The following is a 15,605-nucleotide window of genomic DNA, read 5'->3' on the forward strand; positions in this document are numbered from 1 at the left end:
TTGACCCGATTCATTCGAACTAGCCACGGAAGCGCAAATGGAAAGGTGTAACCAGTGGAGATGTTTAGCTATGAATTGATTCATCAATGCGGCAGATAGGGGGTCAAAGTGCAGACCCCCAAGACCTGATATCCTATCACAATAGTGACAAGCTTCCGTTAACCGGAATGAATACGTGCCAACCCTGTGCTATAAGTTCTCTGATAAGGGATTTAGCCAGGGCGCTGCCTAAGGCAGACGTAACTGCATGAGGCTCTCGCGGCTCCCAGACTAAAAATAGGGTTTTCATTTCCCTTCGGGTTCAAACCCCGTTTTGGAAGGACTGACTACCCCATCTTTCTTCATTTCTTCTATCAAATTATTATCAATTATGGGTCTTTGGCCTATTGGTAATCTGTAATTAGGAATAAAGAATGGTTTTGCTCCATCATCTAACAAAATTCTGTGTTGTAGGACATTTGTTCTGCCTAATTTATCTCCTCCTATAGCTATTACATCTCTGTATTTTTCTACTACCTGAATTAATTTATTCTTGCTTTCTGGGAAATCTGTTTTACTCATCTCTTTGCTTAATTCAGACCTTTGACCAGTTCCAGAGAAAAATGCTTTTTCTTCCATTGTTAGTAAAGGATTGTTAATAGGTATTCCCTTGCAAAAGACAATGCCGGTATATAGTGTTAGTTTGTTATCTGAGTAGTTATGGACATAAACTTCACAAGTATTACCCTTCATGTGGACTAAGGAATTATCCATTCTGACAAAGTTGGCAATTCTTCATTTAATAACAGAACGTCTTTAACTTCTGTTTCTTCTTTTCCCCTTAAATGCATTTTTGTTAAACACTTTGGATGCAAAATTACTATGGATGCAAAATTACTTGTCTATTAAGTATGAACTGTACTTTATTATCATCAGCAGTGCTTACGCAACATATTTCTTCATCTTCTATATCTGTAAAGTAACAAGGTTCTGCATGTTCACTTCATTATCACAACTAATTACTACATTGCTTTAGCTATCGGTATTTATCTCTGTATATTTATCAGTATAGGCACCTTGTTTTTTGTTATGTTCAGAATCTCGGTGATCACCATTATTTATATCTGGGTCATTTCTTTCTTTGGAGTATATAATTTCTTGATGTGCACATCTTGGTTTTCTATTCTGTAATTGTGGGAATTCCTCTTTTCTATCCTTTTCCATTTTATCTTGATTGTTTCTAAGTTCACATTTCCTAAACTTTTAATCTGTTTACCCACTACTCCTTTTATTATTCTGCTTTGACCCTGAATTAGCATTTCTTTAATGCCTAAGTATTTGGTTAATGTGTGTTTATCTATTGTGTTTACAGTAGTACCTGAATCCATAAGCACAGTACATATCTTTTTATTTATGGGAACTTTAATGATAGGTAAATACTTTCTGGTTATTTCTTCTTCATCCATGGAAACTACTTCTTTACTCTGCAAATAGGAAAATGCTGATGAACCTTCACTCCCCCTTTTTGCTAATTCTTCTGTTTTTAGATTGTCTTCTTGAAGGGACTTTCTTGCTGTCTTATGTGTAGGGATAATTTGTCATTGACTTGAAGACTTATTTGATGTTGAGCGATTGCTGCTTAATTCAGCTTCTTTATTTCCGTCTTGTGTTCCAAACCAGCAATTCCTGGTTAAATGTCCTACTTTCTTGCAGATCGTGAAGATTCTAGGCCTTCTGCACTCGTTTGTAGAATGATTTGTGTACCCACAGTTTTCACAGGCTGTCTTTGGTCTCGCTCCTTGAGCAGAATAGTTCACTTGGGTTGAATTATTTGTGTTTGAGTGTTGACCATATTTATAAGGTTTGGGAGGACCACTCTTTGTTTGATTGTCTTCCTTTCTGGTTTGGATTCCATTTTCTTTTTAGTATTTTGGGCATATTTTCCTTGAAAGGTAGTTGGTCTATTCCCGACTTGTATGGAATTATCATAGAACTTATTATTATTCACTTTAAAAGTAGGATTATTATTTCTGCCTTTCCTTTTATTTTGTGCTTCTGTTGTTCCTACAAATTCCTTGGAGAGATCTGTCTCTTTCTTTTGTATTTCTTTTATCGTTTTCAGTGTTTGAAGGCTGTCTTTCTTTGGATCAATTTTTATTTTTCTGAAAGCCTTCTTTTCCCCTTCTCCAAGGGCATTATATATTGTTCCAAATAACAAGTAATTCAAAACATGTTGTAGATGAGCTAAATTATTGACATTATCACCAAACTCTGTCTTATCTCCCATGGTAATGCCTGTTTTCTTTAAGTCTTCTTTTATTTTATCTATTGCATTCTCAACACTTGCATACAGATTAGCTATTGTTTTATATTGTGGGTTAAGGAATCTAGTTATGTTATATAAACTGTCAGTCTTATTTACTGGTTCCCAGAGTGATAAATTTCTTTGAATTCCGCATAGTTATTAAGTTTGCTGAAACTCGTGGAATTCAGAGTTTTGTGGGCGTCACCATGTTCTGAACTTACGAGAAGCAAGGCTTCATTTATTTTAGCTCTTTCATCAGTTATTCCCCCTGAAGTTATGTGACTATCTGCATCTGCGAGCCAATGATTTACTGTATAAGATTCAAGTCGACTTTTGTCAGGATTTGAATTATCCATCTGCCCACAGAAGCATGTGGCTGTTGTTATTACAGCTGCTTGATTCATATTGCGATATTGGAAGGTGCGAGTATTATTAGTATTGTTACTATTATTATTGCTATTAGTATTAATAGAATTATTAACACTATTTTGGGTCTGGTTAGTGGTGTTATTATTGCTAGTATTTCCTTACATTAAAGTTGAGAGGGAAATTAGTCTTGGAATTCGGCTACGTCTGAGTGTCGACGGTCTTAAATTGTATGGTGAATGGCTAACTGTGTTCAGTAATTCGTCAAAAACTCTTTGCATTTGTGTATTTATATAAAAAAAATTTTACACTATGCACATAGTACCATAAAATAAAAGAAACTGTCAAAATATAACGGTAAAAAATAAATTGGAATTCTTAAATTGAGTTCAAGTGCACAAGTAAAGTAAATCCTTTAAAGTAATCATTCAAATACACACAACAAATCTTATGCGAAACTGGGCATCATATAAAAAAAAAATTCATCACAATTAGTACACAAAATTGCATATAATTACTCAAAATATTTATCACCAACCAAGTGAAAAAAATATTTCCCTATCTAAATTATTTACCAAACAAATAATTATTATGGAGAGCGAGTAATAACGGTAATTACGCTAAAGAAATTAATTCACTAGAGAGAGAGAGTTTGCTCAATTTTCAATTTGATAAAGAGAGGTTAAATAATCTTCACTCTATTATAACTTTAAAAATTCTTCACTTCTTCACACATTTAAAGCACATTTAAAGAGAGAGAACAATAAATCTCATTCTCTCGATAACGTACAGGTTGTTATTGCGAAGTCGTCAAGTTGTTTTTCTGTTGTTGCAGCCTTCAGAGCTTCGTTGAAACACACACTGCATTGTTTCTGTTACACTTGTAACGATAGTTTATTAAACACACACACTGCCTGTTGCTGCTGTCGATGTTTTGTCTCACTTTGTTATCGTTAATTGTTCTATGTGTTTTGCTTCTTCGTGGTGCACCAATACTGTTTATGTTCACTTCTGTTTGACGCTCTATTGCAGGATTTTATTTCTTCATGGAAGTTCTGCTTGCCGTCGTAAAATCTAAGTTCGTTTTGTAGAATTTTGTTTCACTGTAACTTAAGTAATTGCACTGATATTTCTGTTAATTTGTGTTTGTTTCGTCTCGCCTTCTGGATCCTATATAGCTGCCATCATTTTATGTCGTGCCCGACATATTATTTTCCCTTCTTACCTGCATATTTCTTTTTAAGTTGCTGAAACAGTTGTCCACAGCATCTCTTCCGTCGTCGGCTGTTTACGAGTCTGTTATTTTGAAGGGAATTATATTAACCCTTAAGGGATAGCATGATTTATCAATGTGCAGCACCCCAGACCGGGGAAACTTTGAGGTCGGCAAAATAAAAAAAAAATCACATCAATGGAAAGAGAATGACACGTACATTCACACTATATAAATAAAAAAATTCTAAAAAATGTTCCCTATCTTCCACAAGAAGTTGAAAATGACTATTTGCAACCCCTTGTGGGGCCTCATTTACAAGACATTTGTAAATTTTACCAACTTATATATGTTTTTTCTAATAAATAAATTCATTGTATTTTGTAAAAATTTTTATTACTGCTCACACAATATCAAAACAAATAAGTAATAAAAGTAGTAACACATTTTTCGCATATTTGTTGTAAAATATTCACGTAAATTTATGAGAAGGAAGATTCAGTAACTTTTTTTTTTTTACTTTTACATGTTTTTTTAATATATCTTTGTAAAATTACATTTACAGCCGACATACTATCGTAAAATACAAAAACAAAAAAACAACAGCAACCCCTTCGTATATTTACAAGGAAATTTACAAAAAGACTCTTGAGAGAGAGAGAGAGATGCAGTACTTTCCCCCTTGAAGTCACAAGCATTACTGATACTGGCCTGGCTCTCAAGTCTGTATAAAAGTTGCCATTAGTGAATCTATAGCTTATAGAAGTATTGTCACCTTTGTTTCGAATCATTATTACCATAACAGTGGTGCGTAATTCTGCTTCACACTCAAGCTCAATCTGTCCAGCTCCCCAAACCTGTTTTACTTCACACTGAGGCTCAATCTGTCCACTAAGGGTTAAGGTAATTATATCTCTCAGAAAGGTGTAATGGAGACGAACTTGTAGCTTTTTATTTTAATGATGAAAGTTAACTGCAAACTCAAGTACAATTTAAGGTTACAGTTACTATCTTGAAATCACTCTTGCTAGACAGTTCAGTTAAGTCTGTTTGGGACCACAAAAGCAAGAAGCAGCTTTGTCTTCTCTTAAGGGTGGACTCAGACTTGAATGCTCTTCTTCTAGCTTCTGGCTTCTCTGGAACCCCTCGTTTTTCTTGTCATCTTCCAACTCCTCCTTTTCAGTTCCCCAATGGAAGATTTTATCTGTAAGGCCTCCCCTCGAATAGTTGATTGGGAAGGACGGTGGTGGGTGTTGTTAAAATCTCTCCTTAGAGGATTTGATTGGAAGTGATCTCAGGAGGGAGGTGTAAAAGACTCCTCCCTAGAATGTTTGATTGGAGAGGTGACGAACTATATAACTTTGTCCAGCCCCTTTTTCATGGAATTTCCATGAAAACGCCACTTATTGAAGGCGGGGTTATAGATATGGCTGGAATGTTGGCTTCTGACGAGGTGCTGAGTGATCCTTAGTCAGCTAAATTGCGAGGGCACAGTTTCCAGATTTTACGATCGGTTTTATGGCCCTGGGCGCGATATACTCGCTCACTGCTTTGAGTTTGTGCAAGACGATTTCTCGCGGTTTGCATACTCAACACTTCCAGTGTCGCAATACATAACAACCAAGGCTTAATTGTTGTTCTCTATCTCTCATCTCTCTCTTTATTCTTTCTCTCTCTGTCTCTCTTTTCTATTCTCTCTCTATTCTCACTTTTCTATTTTCTCTCTACTCTCTTTCTTTCTCTTTATGCTTTCCTATCTAATTTTTCCCTATACCGCTACATTAGAGTGGAAATTGATGTTCAGGCTAAGTTTTTCATAGAACTTTTAAGAACTATAAAATTAACCTCTTTGGTGGGGAAGAAGGGGAAACACTTAACTGCCCTGTTAGGGCAATTAAAATTTATTTAGATAGGTTAAGCCTTGAAGAGGCAAAGTTAACCTTTTGTTTTGTGGTTTTAGAAAATGTAGAATATCTTTGTCAAAGGTTAAGCCTGGAGGAGGCAAAGTCAACCATTTTTGTGGTTTTATAAAACCCAGAATGTTTTTTTTCCAAGGTTAAGCATTGAAGAGGCAAAGTTAACCTTTTGTTTTGTCATTTTAGAAACCTAGAACATGTTTGTGAACATGTTTGTCAAAGGTTAAGCCTTGAAGAGGTAAAGATAACCTTTTGTTTTTTTTATTTTAGAAACCTAGAACATCTTTGTCATTGAACATGAGGCTGTCTCTGGCGTATTTGATTAGGCTAATGCATGAGAACTTGCTCCATACCTTTTACTGTAATTGGGGGTAAACATTCATAACGTAAGAGCGGTTGTGACCTCATTTAGTTTTATGAGAAATTTGTTGCTAGAGGATGTGATTAATGTGGCTCAGTAGAAGTGTAATTAACACTTTCCTGTCCAATTGACGTAATATTACGCAATACCCCCCTACCCCCCTTCTTTTCTGACTGGCGTAATTTTTTACGTAAAATTTACCGACATTTTTAAATGCGTGTGGTAGGGGTAAATTTTTTTATTTTCGGACAGTTGGTGGTTTCCATAGGCTAAAGCATACCTTGGACCGTGTAACTCAGGCATCAATACACCAGGCAAGCAGTTCCTATACTGCGCATGCGCAAATCCCTGGCATAGTAAATTTCTCACAATGAAATCAGCTGATCCTACCCACGCTTCTCTCTCGTATCTTACATTTTTTTTTATAAAATGTAGGATTACATTATTGGAAACACTCTGTTTCGTACCCTCTTTTTCTATAAATTTTTTAGTTCCTCTACTGTGCATGCGGAAATCCATGGCGTAGTAAAATTCTCACAATGACATCAGCTGATCGCACCCACGCAGGCCTGGCAGGCCACACTTCTGTCAGAGACCATGCGTACGAGGTTGGGTAAACATGTGTGGCTGTTTACATACAGTGACGTCAATTGAGAAGAGTTTCCAACATGCTTTCGCAAAGTTTTTACGGTAAAACTAGCGGAAAACGCGTTAGTGCATCACATAAGAGACGTCTGGATTTTAGGCAGGGCTCTGAATCTCATTTTTCATTATTATATATATCGATATTTAGAGAATTTTGTTGGCTTTCTCATAAAAAATAATTCATTCGCCTAACTGTTATAGCTTTTGAGCTACGAACGATAATGTTGACAATGGTAACATTTTTTTTCGTTTCGAACAGCTTATAATGTCAAAATGAAACTGTTGCCGTTACCAAAGCCATTTTTCTTGACTCTCACTTTATTCCTCAACCTTCCCTCTACATTTTTGTATATTTACAAAGTAATTTCTATGAAAAATATCCGAGCTAGGGCTCTTCAAAAAAAATGTCTAGCGATAATTCTCACCGTATGCTGGGCAGCACACTCTGTTTCTTACCCTATTTTCTATCAATTTTTCACCAACTGGACTTATTCGTTTTTCATTCTTTTATATGTCGATATTTAGAGAATTTTCTTGGCTTTCTCATAAAAAATAATTCATTCGCCTAACTCTTATAGTTTTTGAGCTACGAACAATAATGTTGAAAACGGTAACTTTTTTTTTCGTTTCGATCAATTTATAACGTCAAAATGAAACTGTTGCCATTACCAAAGCCATTTTTCTTAACTCTCCCTTTATTCTTCAACTTTTCCTCTACATTTTCGTATATTTACAAAGTAATTTCTATGAAAAATAACCGAGATAGGGCTCTTCAAAAAAGATTTTTTTGTAGCGATAATTCTCACCATACGCTGGGCAGAGCGCTCTGTTTCTTACCCTCTTTTTTATAAATTTTTTCACCAACTGGACTTATTTGGTTTTCATTGTTTTATATGTCAATATTTAGAGAATTAAGTTGGCTTTTTCATAAAAAATAATTCATTCGCCTAACTCATAGCTTTTGAGCTACGAACGATAATGTTGACAACGGTAACATTTTTTTTCGTTTCGATCAATTTATAACGTCAAAATGAAACTGTTGCCATTACCAAAGCCATTTTTCTTGACTTTCCCTTTATTCTTCAACTTTTCCTCTATATTTTCGTATATTTACAAAGTAATTTCTATGAAAAATAACCGAGATAGGGCTCTTAAAAAAAAAATTTTTTCTAGCGATAATTCTCACCATAGGCTGGGCAGAGCGCTCTGTTTCTCACCCTCTTTTCTATCAATTTTTTGACCAACTGGACTTATTCGTTTTCCATTGTTTTATATGTCAATATTTAAGGAATTTTGTTGGCTTTCTCATAAAAAATAATTCAATCGTCTGACTTTCATAGTTTTTGGGTTACGAACGAAAATATAAAAATAAGTAAAGAATTTTTTTTTTTCGTTAAATAACTCACATTTTTTCGTGTTTAGAGGGCTGGTACTCTTATTCTGACTATTCCAACATAAAATATAAACATTTAGAAAAAAAGGACAGCAAAATGAACATTATTGGCATAAAATTTCTATTTTTGCTGAATTTTCGAAATAATTATTTTTTCGCACATTCGAGCGCTCCCAGACACATTGGGCCTCATGTACCCTCAGTGATGTGATAACTAAACAGATAGGAAAGGGTTAAGTTTTTGCTGCGCACTACCTTAAATATGCAGAATTGCGTCTGAAAACAGTAAAGCCCTTAGTCCACTACTAGTAGCAGGTAAAGTCTTTTCATGAACCAAAGGAAGAGCAATCTCTTAGCTAGCCTCTGTGTTTTAAATCGTGAGTTTTTATGTTTTGGGAAACATGAAGGTACATACAATATACAGGAGGGTACCTGTTTATCTTAAAGGTATGTAATTTTAGTTGATTTGTGTTTTAGGGCTTTTGGACCCAGGCACAGGGGTCCCCTCATGCCATTTCTGTTTCATTCTGGCTGAATTAAAGTTGTTTTCTCTGTAAGACTGCAGTTTGCTGCACACATACGAGAGCCTTGCTCTCTGAAAGAAATCCAACTTATGGTGACAGTAAGATCCAGAAAGGATTCCAGATCAAGTGAGAATGTTTGGGTTTCATGCAAAAAACTTGTAGCTCGACTAGATGTGTGGATTTTGTCTAGCTGCACTACCTATCATCCTCTTCTCAATGTGGGAATCAGCTATCTTTGACATTAGGTAAGATTCATCCCAATAGTATAAGTTTTCATAATAAAATTTGTTATTTGGATATTACCTACGGTCAAAGTAGACCTCACCCAACCACTCCACTACTTAGTGGGCTGTCAAGGATAATTCTGAAAACAGCTGAAACATTCGAAACACACCTGGTGGAGAACAGGTGTACTAAACAGTCATCCAGGCAGCCATTCAATCTTTTCTTTTGTTTGAATGCTGACTTGCTTATCAATGCAGAGATATAAGCTATCTTTAATAGTAGGAAAGTATCCAGATAATAAATTTCAAGAAAATTTATATTTCTGCACAGTAAAATAAAATACATATATTTCAAAAGCACATGAATAATGTCACACTTGCTCATCCAACCTAATGTATGTTGGATTTGCTTGGAAGACTGACAAATTAGCGATAATTTCCAAATTTTAATTGCACTTGTAATGATTAAACTAAACCTATTCTTCATTACATTATTCACAAAGCTGACTCGGAAATATACCAGTTACACACAGGAGAATCCTTGCATTTGAATAACTAAGATGCCACTATGAAACTAATAATTTTATTGCAAAATTGATAAAAAATGCTGCAAATAAAGCCATACCCTATTCTATACGACATTCTGATACTCTTTCAGAATTAATAGGACTAAAAGATTCAGTGGGAAGATTAAACAGTCTAAACAAAAGGGTCAGCAAAACCGATAAATCATAACATGAAAATTTCAAAAGGGAATTATATTAAAAATTATTAGAAAATAGAAATTTATTTACCAAACCAAAATGCAACAAAGTGCAAAGTTTAGAAAAGAAGATATACAGGGAAGAGTACCTTAGACATTGTTTCAGACATCTCTAGTAGTACTCCTATACAAAAAGTATGGTAAAAATATGGGAAAGTAAATTGGACTTTTGTCAAATCAACAAGAGACACTGCATTGGAAAAATGGTAAGATTCTTAAATCCCCCAAAAATGAGGAACATATTAGTAGAAAATTTTGTATCAGTTTTACTGAAGTGTGTTTTGTGTTTAACCCTTATTGGACAGACATAATCATATGAGGAACTATAACAGGTTTTGAGCAAACGCTGGAATAATTAATTTGAGTATTAATGTTATGTGCCACGTGGTTTGGATGAATTTAGCGGGAAAGATGTTCATATCACTTCAATGGGCCATAAATGACTTATGGCAACTCTGGTATCTCAGTAAAGGACAGAGGGGGTGAGTGTGCCTTGAGACTTGATGGGGGAATGTATTGCCCCTCTCTATTCCAGGACGTCTTTTTATTTATTTGCTCATAAATATACCCAGGGGTTGCTGTTGGTTTTAGTACTTATCTTTTATGATAGTATGTCAGCTATAATTGTAATTTGGCAAAGAAATATTAGAGAAATCATGTATACCTCACACATAGGTACTACATCCCCCCTTCTCAGTAAATCTCATAAATATTTTACAATAAATATACCCAGAATTTGTTACTGATTTTAGTTCTTATCTGTTATGATATTGTGTGACCTGTAATTATAATTTTACAAAATAAAGTCAAATAAATTGTTAGAAAAACTTGTATAACTTTGTAAAATTAGCATATTTTTACGAGTGTCATGGAAAAGAGACCCCCCACAGGGTTGTAAATATTAATTATCAGCTCCCTGTGGAAGTTACAGAAAATTTTTTAGAAATTTTTTCTTATACCATGTGCATTTGCATGTCTTCCTCTTTCCATTGATGTGTTTTTTTTTTTTTCTTAAATTGGCCAACCTTAAAGTTTGCCCGGTCTGGGGGCGTGCTTATTATATATTTAGCCCATCCTGTAAGGGTTAAAATAATACTTTTATCATACAAACATATTAATAATGGAGTGAGTTGTTGCCTTCCTTGTACTCTTTTTCTATATAGAAAGTGAGACCATGCATGGTGGAGGCATCTCCATCACTGTCTGATAAATTAGTGCGACTAGAATCTCCACATCCAGAGAAATGTATTTGATTAATGAGTTTGTATGAAAAAACTTTTGTAATAAGTTTAGGGAATTGTTTGCCATATGCTTTGTTCATTAAATATATACTCTATTTTTTGTATGCAAATAACTATGCTTAGTGCTGGTGAAATGTGTTTTTGTAATTTGCCTTTTCTCAGATATCAGTTGTGTAGTTTACAGTCTAGCTTGATGCAATTAGAGCTTAGGAAATAATTTTTGTGATCTGTACTTTAATTGTAACTTAACACTGCTTTTAAATTCCAGGTTGTCTCTCCATTTCTCAGGGCAAGAACTGGGACTAGCAACAGTGAAGTTAAGTCTGATGAAGCTGTCAAATTTGAGCTAACAGAATCAGTATGTCCTGAGTCATCGTCATCATCTTTTAGCAAGGATGACCCTAAAAGTGCAGAAAGTTCTTTCAATGAGAGTGAAAAAGATGGATACCAGAATGGGACAGAACCACAAACAAGTTCACAAGTTAATGGTGATGAGTTTAAGTATGTGAATGGTGAGTTAGATGGAGATATCAAGGAGGATAGCAAAGACAAATCCACCAAAGACTGTGAAAAGGAAAGAAAATTAGAAAATGGGGAAGTTTTAGTGAATGGTGGAGAAGGACAGGAGATGGGTAAAGGTAAAGGAAAGGGAACAAAAGGAGGGAAAGGTAAAGCCCTTCTCAAAAATTCTGAAATTCAAGCTTTAAAAGAGGCAGAGTCAAAAGAAAAGAAAAGAGAGGCAGCTGTGAAAGCTGAGCTCATATATCGAAGACTGCAGGAAGGGGCATCAGAAGATGAACTCAGTGATGAAGATGATGATGACGAAGATGATGACAATTTTGAGGATGATGTAGAGTGAGTAATTTCTTACTAATAAATTATTTTTTTTGTCCACCAGTCCCCAAACACTGCAGGAAGGTATTCCTCTAAATAAATTCCTCAGTCATGTTTCGTAAATTTATTATGACACTTGAAAAACTGTTGAGAGCATGACTGGAGCTGTAGGATATGAAGAAAGAGAAGTTATATAGTAGATGATGATAAATAACTAAATGGGAAAGAACAGTAAAGCTGACACAGTAAACTTCAATTCAGGAGAAGTCAGCAGTAAGCAGGAATGAATTTGGAGGTTAGAAGGCTTTACATCTGCACCAGGCACACACTTTGTCATTTGTTCCTATACAAATCAAACCTTATTCTTTACATAGGGATTTAACTTTAAACTTATTGACAAGGTGGTTAACTACTGACTGGTAGGGGGAAACCCACCCCAGCTGCTGGCCTGCACTTCACTTTGCTTTTAGCGACTGTTGAGCCAAGATGTCTCCAGGATTCTGCCCAACTTTGCCGTTCAGATTTTTTGATGAATGAACTTGAGTATTCCTTTTACATTTTTTGGTCTTTTGGGCTGTGTTTTATATTATTTATTCAGACCCATTGGTCAAGTAAGCATACTTGCAAGGAATTCTGATCAGTTTTCCTTGCAAGGATGAATGCTTGTTTCAGCCAGAAACAGCAGCGTCTGGTAGTGTTCACAACAGTTTGTGTCATCTTCAATTTACTTAATATCATCTTTACTTTTCAGGTTGTAAGGCAACCACTCCGGAAACACTACAAGAGCCTGGTTTGCCTTAGATAAGGTACTCCTCTATCACGGCCTTATTTTTTTTATTGTGTTGGAGGAAAAGGCTATATAGTCTTATTTGCCTGATCATTGTAGTTTGGTCTTTGATTCCAGACTCTACCAGTCCAGCAGATGAGGTGAGTATTGACAGCTGTGGAAGGATGAAGAGGTGTTCTCCTCCCTTTCTTCATATTCTTCTATGTTGCCTTCCTTTGCCTCAACCTCACTCTTTAAACTATGGCTGCGTGTTTGGAATCTTAAGTCTTATGATGCTTTTGTCATGCTCTTCTGCTCGGGGTAGAGTGAGGAAGTTCAGTCGGCTACAGTGACTGTTTTTTCCAAGTAGGTTTGGCACTGGGTGCCATCTTCTTATGCTTGAGGTTTTCCTCCATCTAATCTCTCTCTTAACTTTTGAGCTTGCATTAAGTCAAATTCTCTTTCTCCTATGACTACCTCAAGACATAGAAAAGGATTGTGCAGCCTGGTTGTGCAACTTGTTTGCCTCCCTCTACAGTAAACCCCCCGTATACGCGTTCCCAGGGTTCGCGGACTCATGCATTCGCGGGTTTCTCTGTGGAACATATCTAGCCATCATTCGCAGAAAATTCGCCCATTCGCGGTATTTTTCACTTGAGAAATATTCACTAATTACTGTATTTTCATATATTTTTCATGAATAAATGTACTTTTTGTGATAAAACTATTAAAATACTCAGGTATAAGCATTTTTACAGGGTTTTTCTTGGTGTAAGCTATCAAAATGGACAGTTCTAAGTGTTTTTAGATGGGTTTTAAGCATTCGCAGATTTGACCTATTCATGTGGGACGCATCCTCCGCGAATACGGGGGGTTCACTGTACTGGTTCTACTGTCTATCCAGGGCTGTGTGGCCATGGTGACAAGGAAGCATTAGAACTCCCTGGGCTGTGACCCTTCAAGGTTGCACAGAGAGAGAATTGTGCAACCTGTTTGTACCACTCTTTTGCTTCTGTTACTGGGTCAACTGATTGGGTTACAGGTAGCAGCGGGCTTGTAATATTCTCTGTTTATCCAAGGCTGTAAGGCCTAGGTAACGGGGTTGCAAAGAGAGCAGGTAGCACTGACTGTTTGCTTCCCATGCACCTGGCCTTTGGGTGTGGTATATGGGTGGTGACAGGTTTTTAGTGTTCTTTGTTTTTTTCTGGGTCATATGGCTGTGATTACAGTGGAATACGCTCTTCTCACCACGACCCATAAGGATTGCACAGATGGGGTCCAGCCATAGTTGGATGACCTTGGCAGCCAGGGATTCTTCACGTAAGACAGATTTGTGCGATCCGTTCACCTGAGCATATTTGCTAGTGGCGAGGGGCTTGCTCGAGTCATTAGCTATCGGCGCACCTGATCTCTGGACAGGGTTTTCGAATAGCAACAGGTATTAGTGTGCTTTTTCCCACACTTCCTCTCCTTCCTTGTCCAAAACTCCCAAATAAAGGAAGAGGAAGGTAGCTTTACCTGGTTTTTCTCTTGAATTTGAATTTGGCCTTCTGCGGAAGATTGGTAGGGGCTAACGCTAGCAGTACTTTGCGCATTGCTGCACCTGTGAGCAGGGGAATTGAGCATGCAGGTGCTCTTTTCCTGCTCACTCTTTTTCTAGGAACGACAGGGGTCCCAGGGCTTGAGTGGCAGCTTCACCCAGGCTTAGTGAGAGAGGATCTCCCTTCCGTCCGTCCTCTATTGTAGAAGCTTCGGCTTCTAGGAAGGCAGATGCATGATCGCAGACAGCCCTCATTCAAGTTTGCGTGAGTGAGTTTGCTCTCTAGTATCCATGGGCGCATCATCAACACAGGTTGAAGGCTGCCCTCAGCCTTGCTCACCTGGTGGAGGCTCTGTCTCTGCCAGATTGGTCAAGGGTGCCAGAGACCATTCACTATTATCCCCACTACTTTGGATATTTCTGAGATGTGAGGGTCAGGTAAGCACTGGTGGTAGGATAGGGAGCATTTGTACACTTTTCCAGCCATTTTCGTGAAGGTATATGAATCGGTCCAAGAACCAAACAAATTGTACTCATGGGTAGTGGAACGATTCCTTAGGGGTTCAGAGATGCTTCTCCTCCAGGGGAAGCATCTTGTAATGTTGACACCTGGAGGGACCCAAGGGTTCTGTGCCCCAGGATTTGGATACCTGTGTGCAGGGGCAGTTTCCAAGAGGCCATCAATCTCTCTCATGAGTTGGATGGCCTTGAGGAAGCACCCTGGCACAATCTGCAGTTGATTTTTTCTAATGTCGAGAGAGCCTAGGCACTCGATTGGTTACGTTGGTCGTACCTTGGAAGTGGGGTTTGGGACATGTGAAGTTGCCTGTTTTGACAGGGAAGTCATTAAGGTCTAGCCATCCTAATGAGTTAATTCCTCTTTCTCTGACTTTTTGAAGAGGGAGAAAACTCTTTCTTTTGGACAGTGTTAAATTGATATTACAGGTAGGCATGTCCTCTCTTTAGTTTTCTTCTAATCTCATGTCAGACAGTCTCTGTACAAGGGGAGCCTCTCCCTGTTGCAAGTGGAGGCGGCAATTTAAGAGTTGACTGCTGAGACATGTTTTGGGTGGGACTTTCAATTTTGTTCTGTGGCTGACATAACACCTGCCATGAAGTGGATGCCCCATAGGAAGAGGCTACATTCAAGAGACCTCTTTGTCGGGGGTAAGCTTTCACCTACCTGGTCCACCAGAAAACTACCTGTGAGCCAACTTGCTTTAGAGGAGGCATAATACAGTGTTGTCTTAAATCCCTAGGGAATTTGGCACCAAGTTGGTATTGGCACTGAGGATTGGACTGGCTCTGGATCCTACCTTGCTCTTTCATGGAACAAGGTATAGGTTGTGGCAGGTCATTGTAGTTGAATGACAGCACCTGCCCTTGCTTGACAGTGTCCTAAAGGTCTAGGGAGAATGCAATGGTGACATTCTCTCCCTCCAGCTGCCGCTAGTAAGAGGGTGCTTGTTGAGTCATTGTATAGCATAACACCAACGTTTTTCGGTGACCCAAGGAAAGGGTATCTTACTCCCTTC

The 15,605-nt window shown here is 37.3% G+C and overlaps 1 protein-coding gene across 1 annotated transcript in view; it reads left to right on the forward strand.

Moving 5' to 3' along the window:
- Positions 1–15,605, forward strand: part of LOC136837165 (probable protein phosphatase CG10417) — a 224,056-nt gene that overhangs the window by 95,828 nt on the left and 112,623 nt on the right. Inside the window, exon 4 of the mRNA XM_067101836.1 lies at positions 11,199–11,785. Within this exon, the coding sequence (XP_066957937.1) occupies positions 11,199–11,785 (587 nt within the window). The remainder of the gene's footprint in view (positions 1–11,198; positions 11,786–15,605) is intronic.

This window comes from Macrobrachium rosenbergii, chromosome 58 (assembly GCF_040412425.1).
Source record: "Macrobrachium rosenbergii isolate ZJJX-2024 chromosome 58, ASM4041242v1, whole genome shotgun sequence".
NCBI lineage: Eukaryota > Metazoa > Arthropoda > Malacostraca > Decapoda > Palaemonidae > Macrobrachium > Macrobrachium rosenbergii.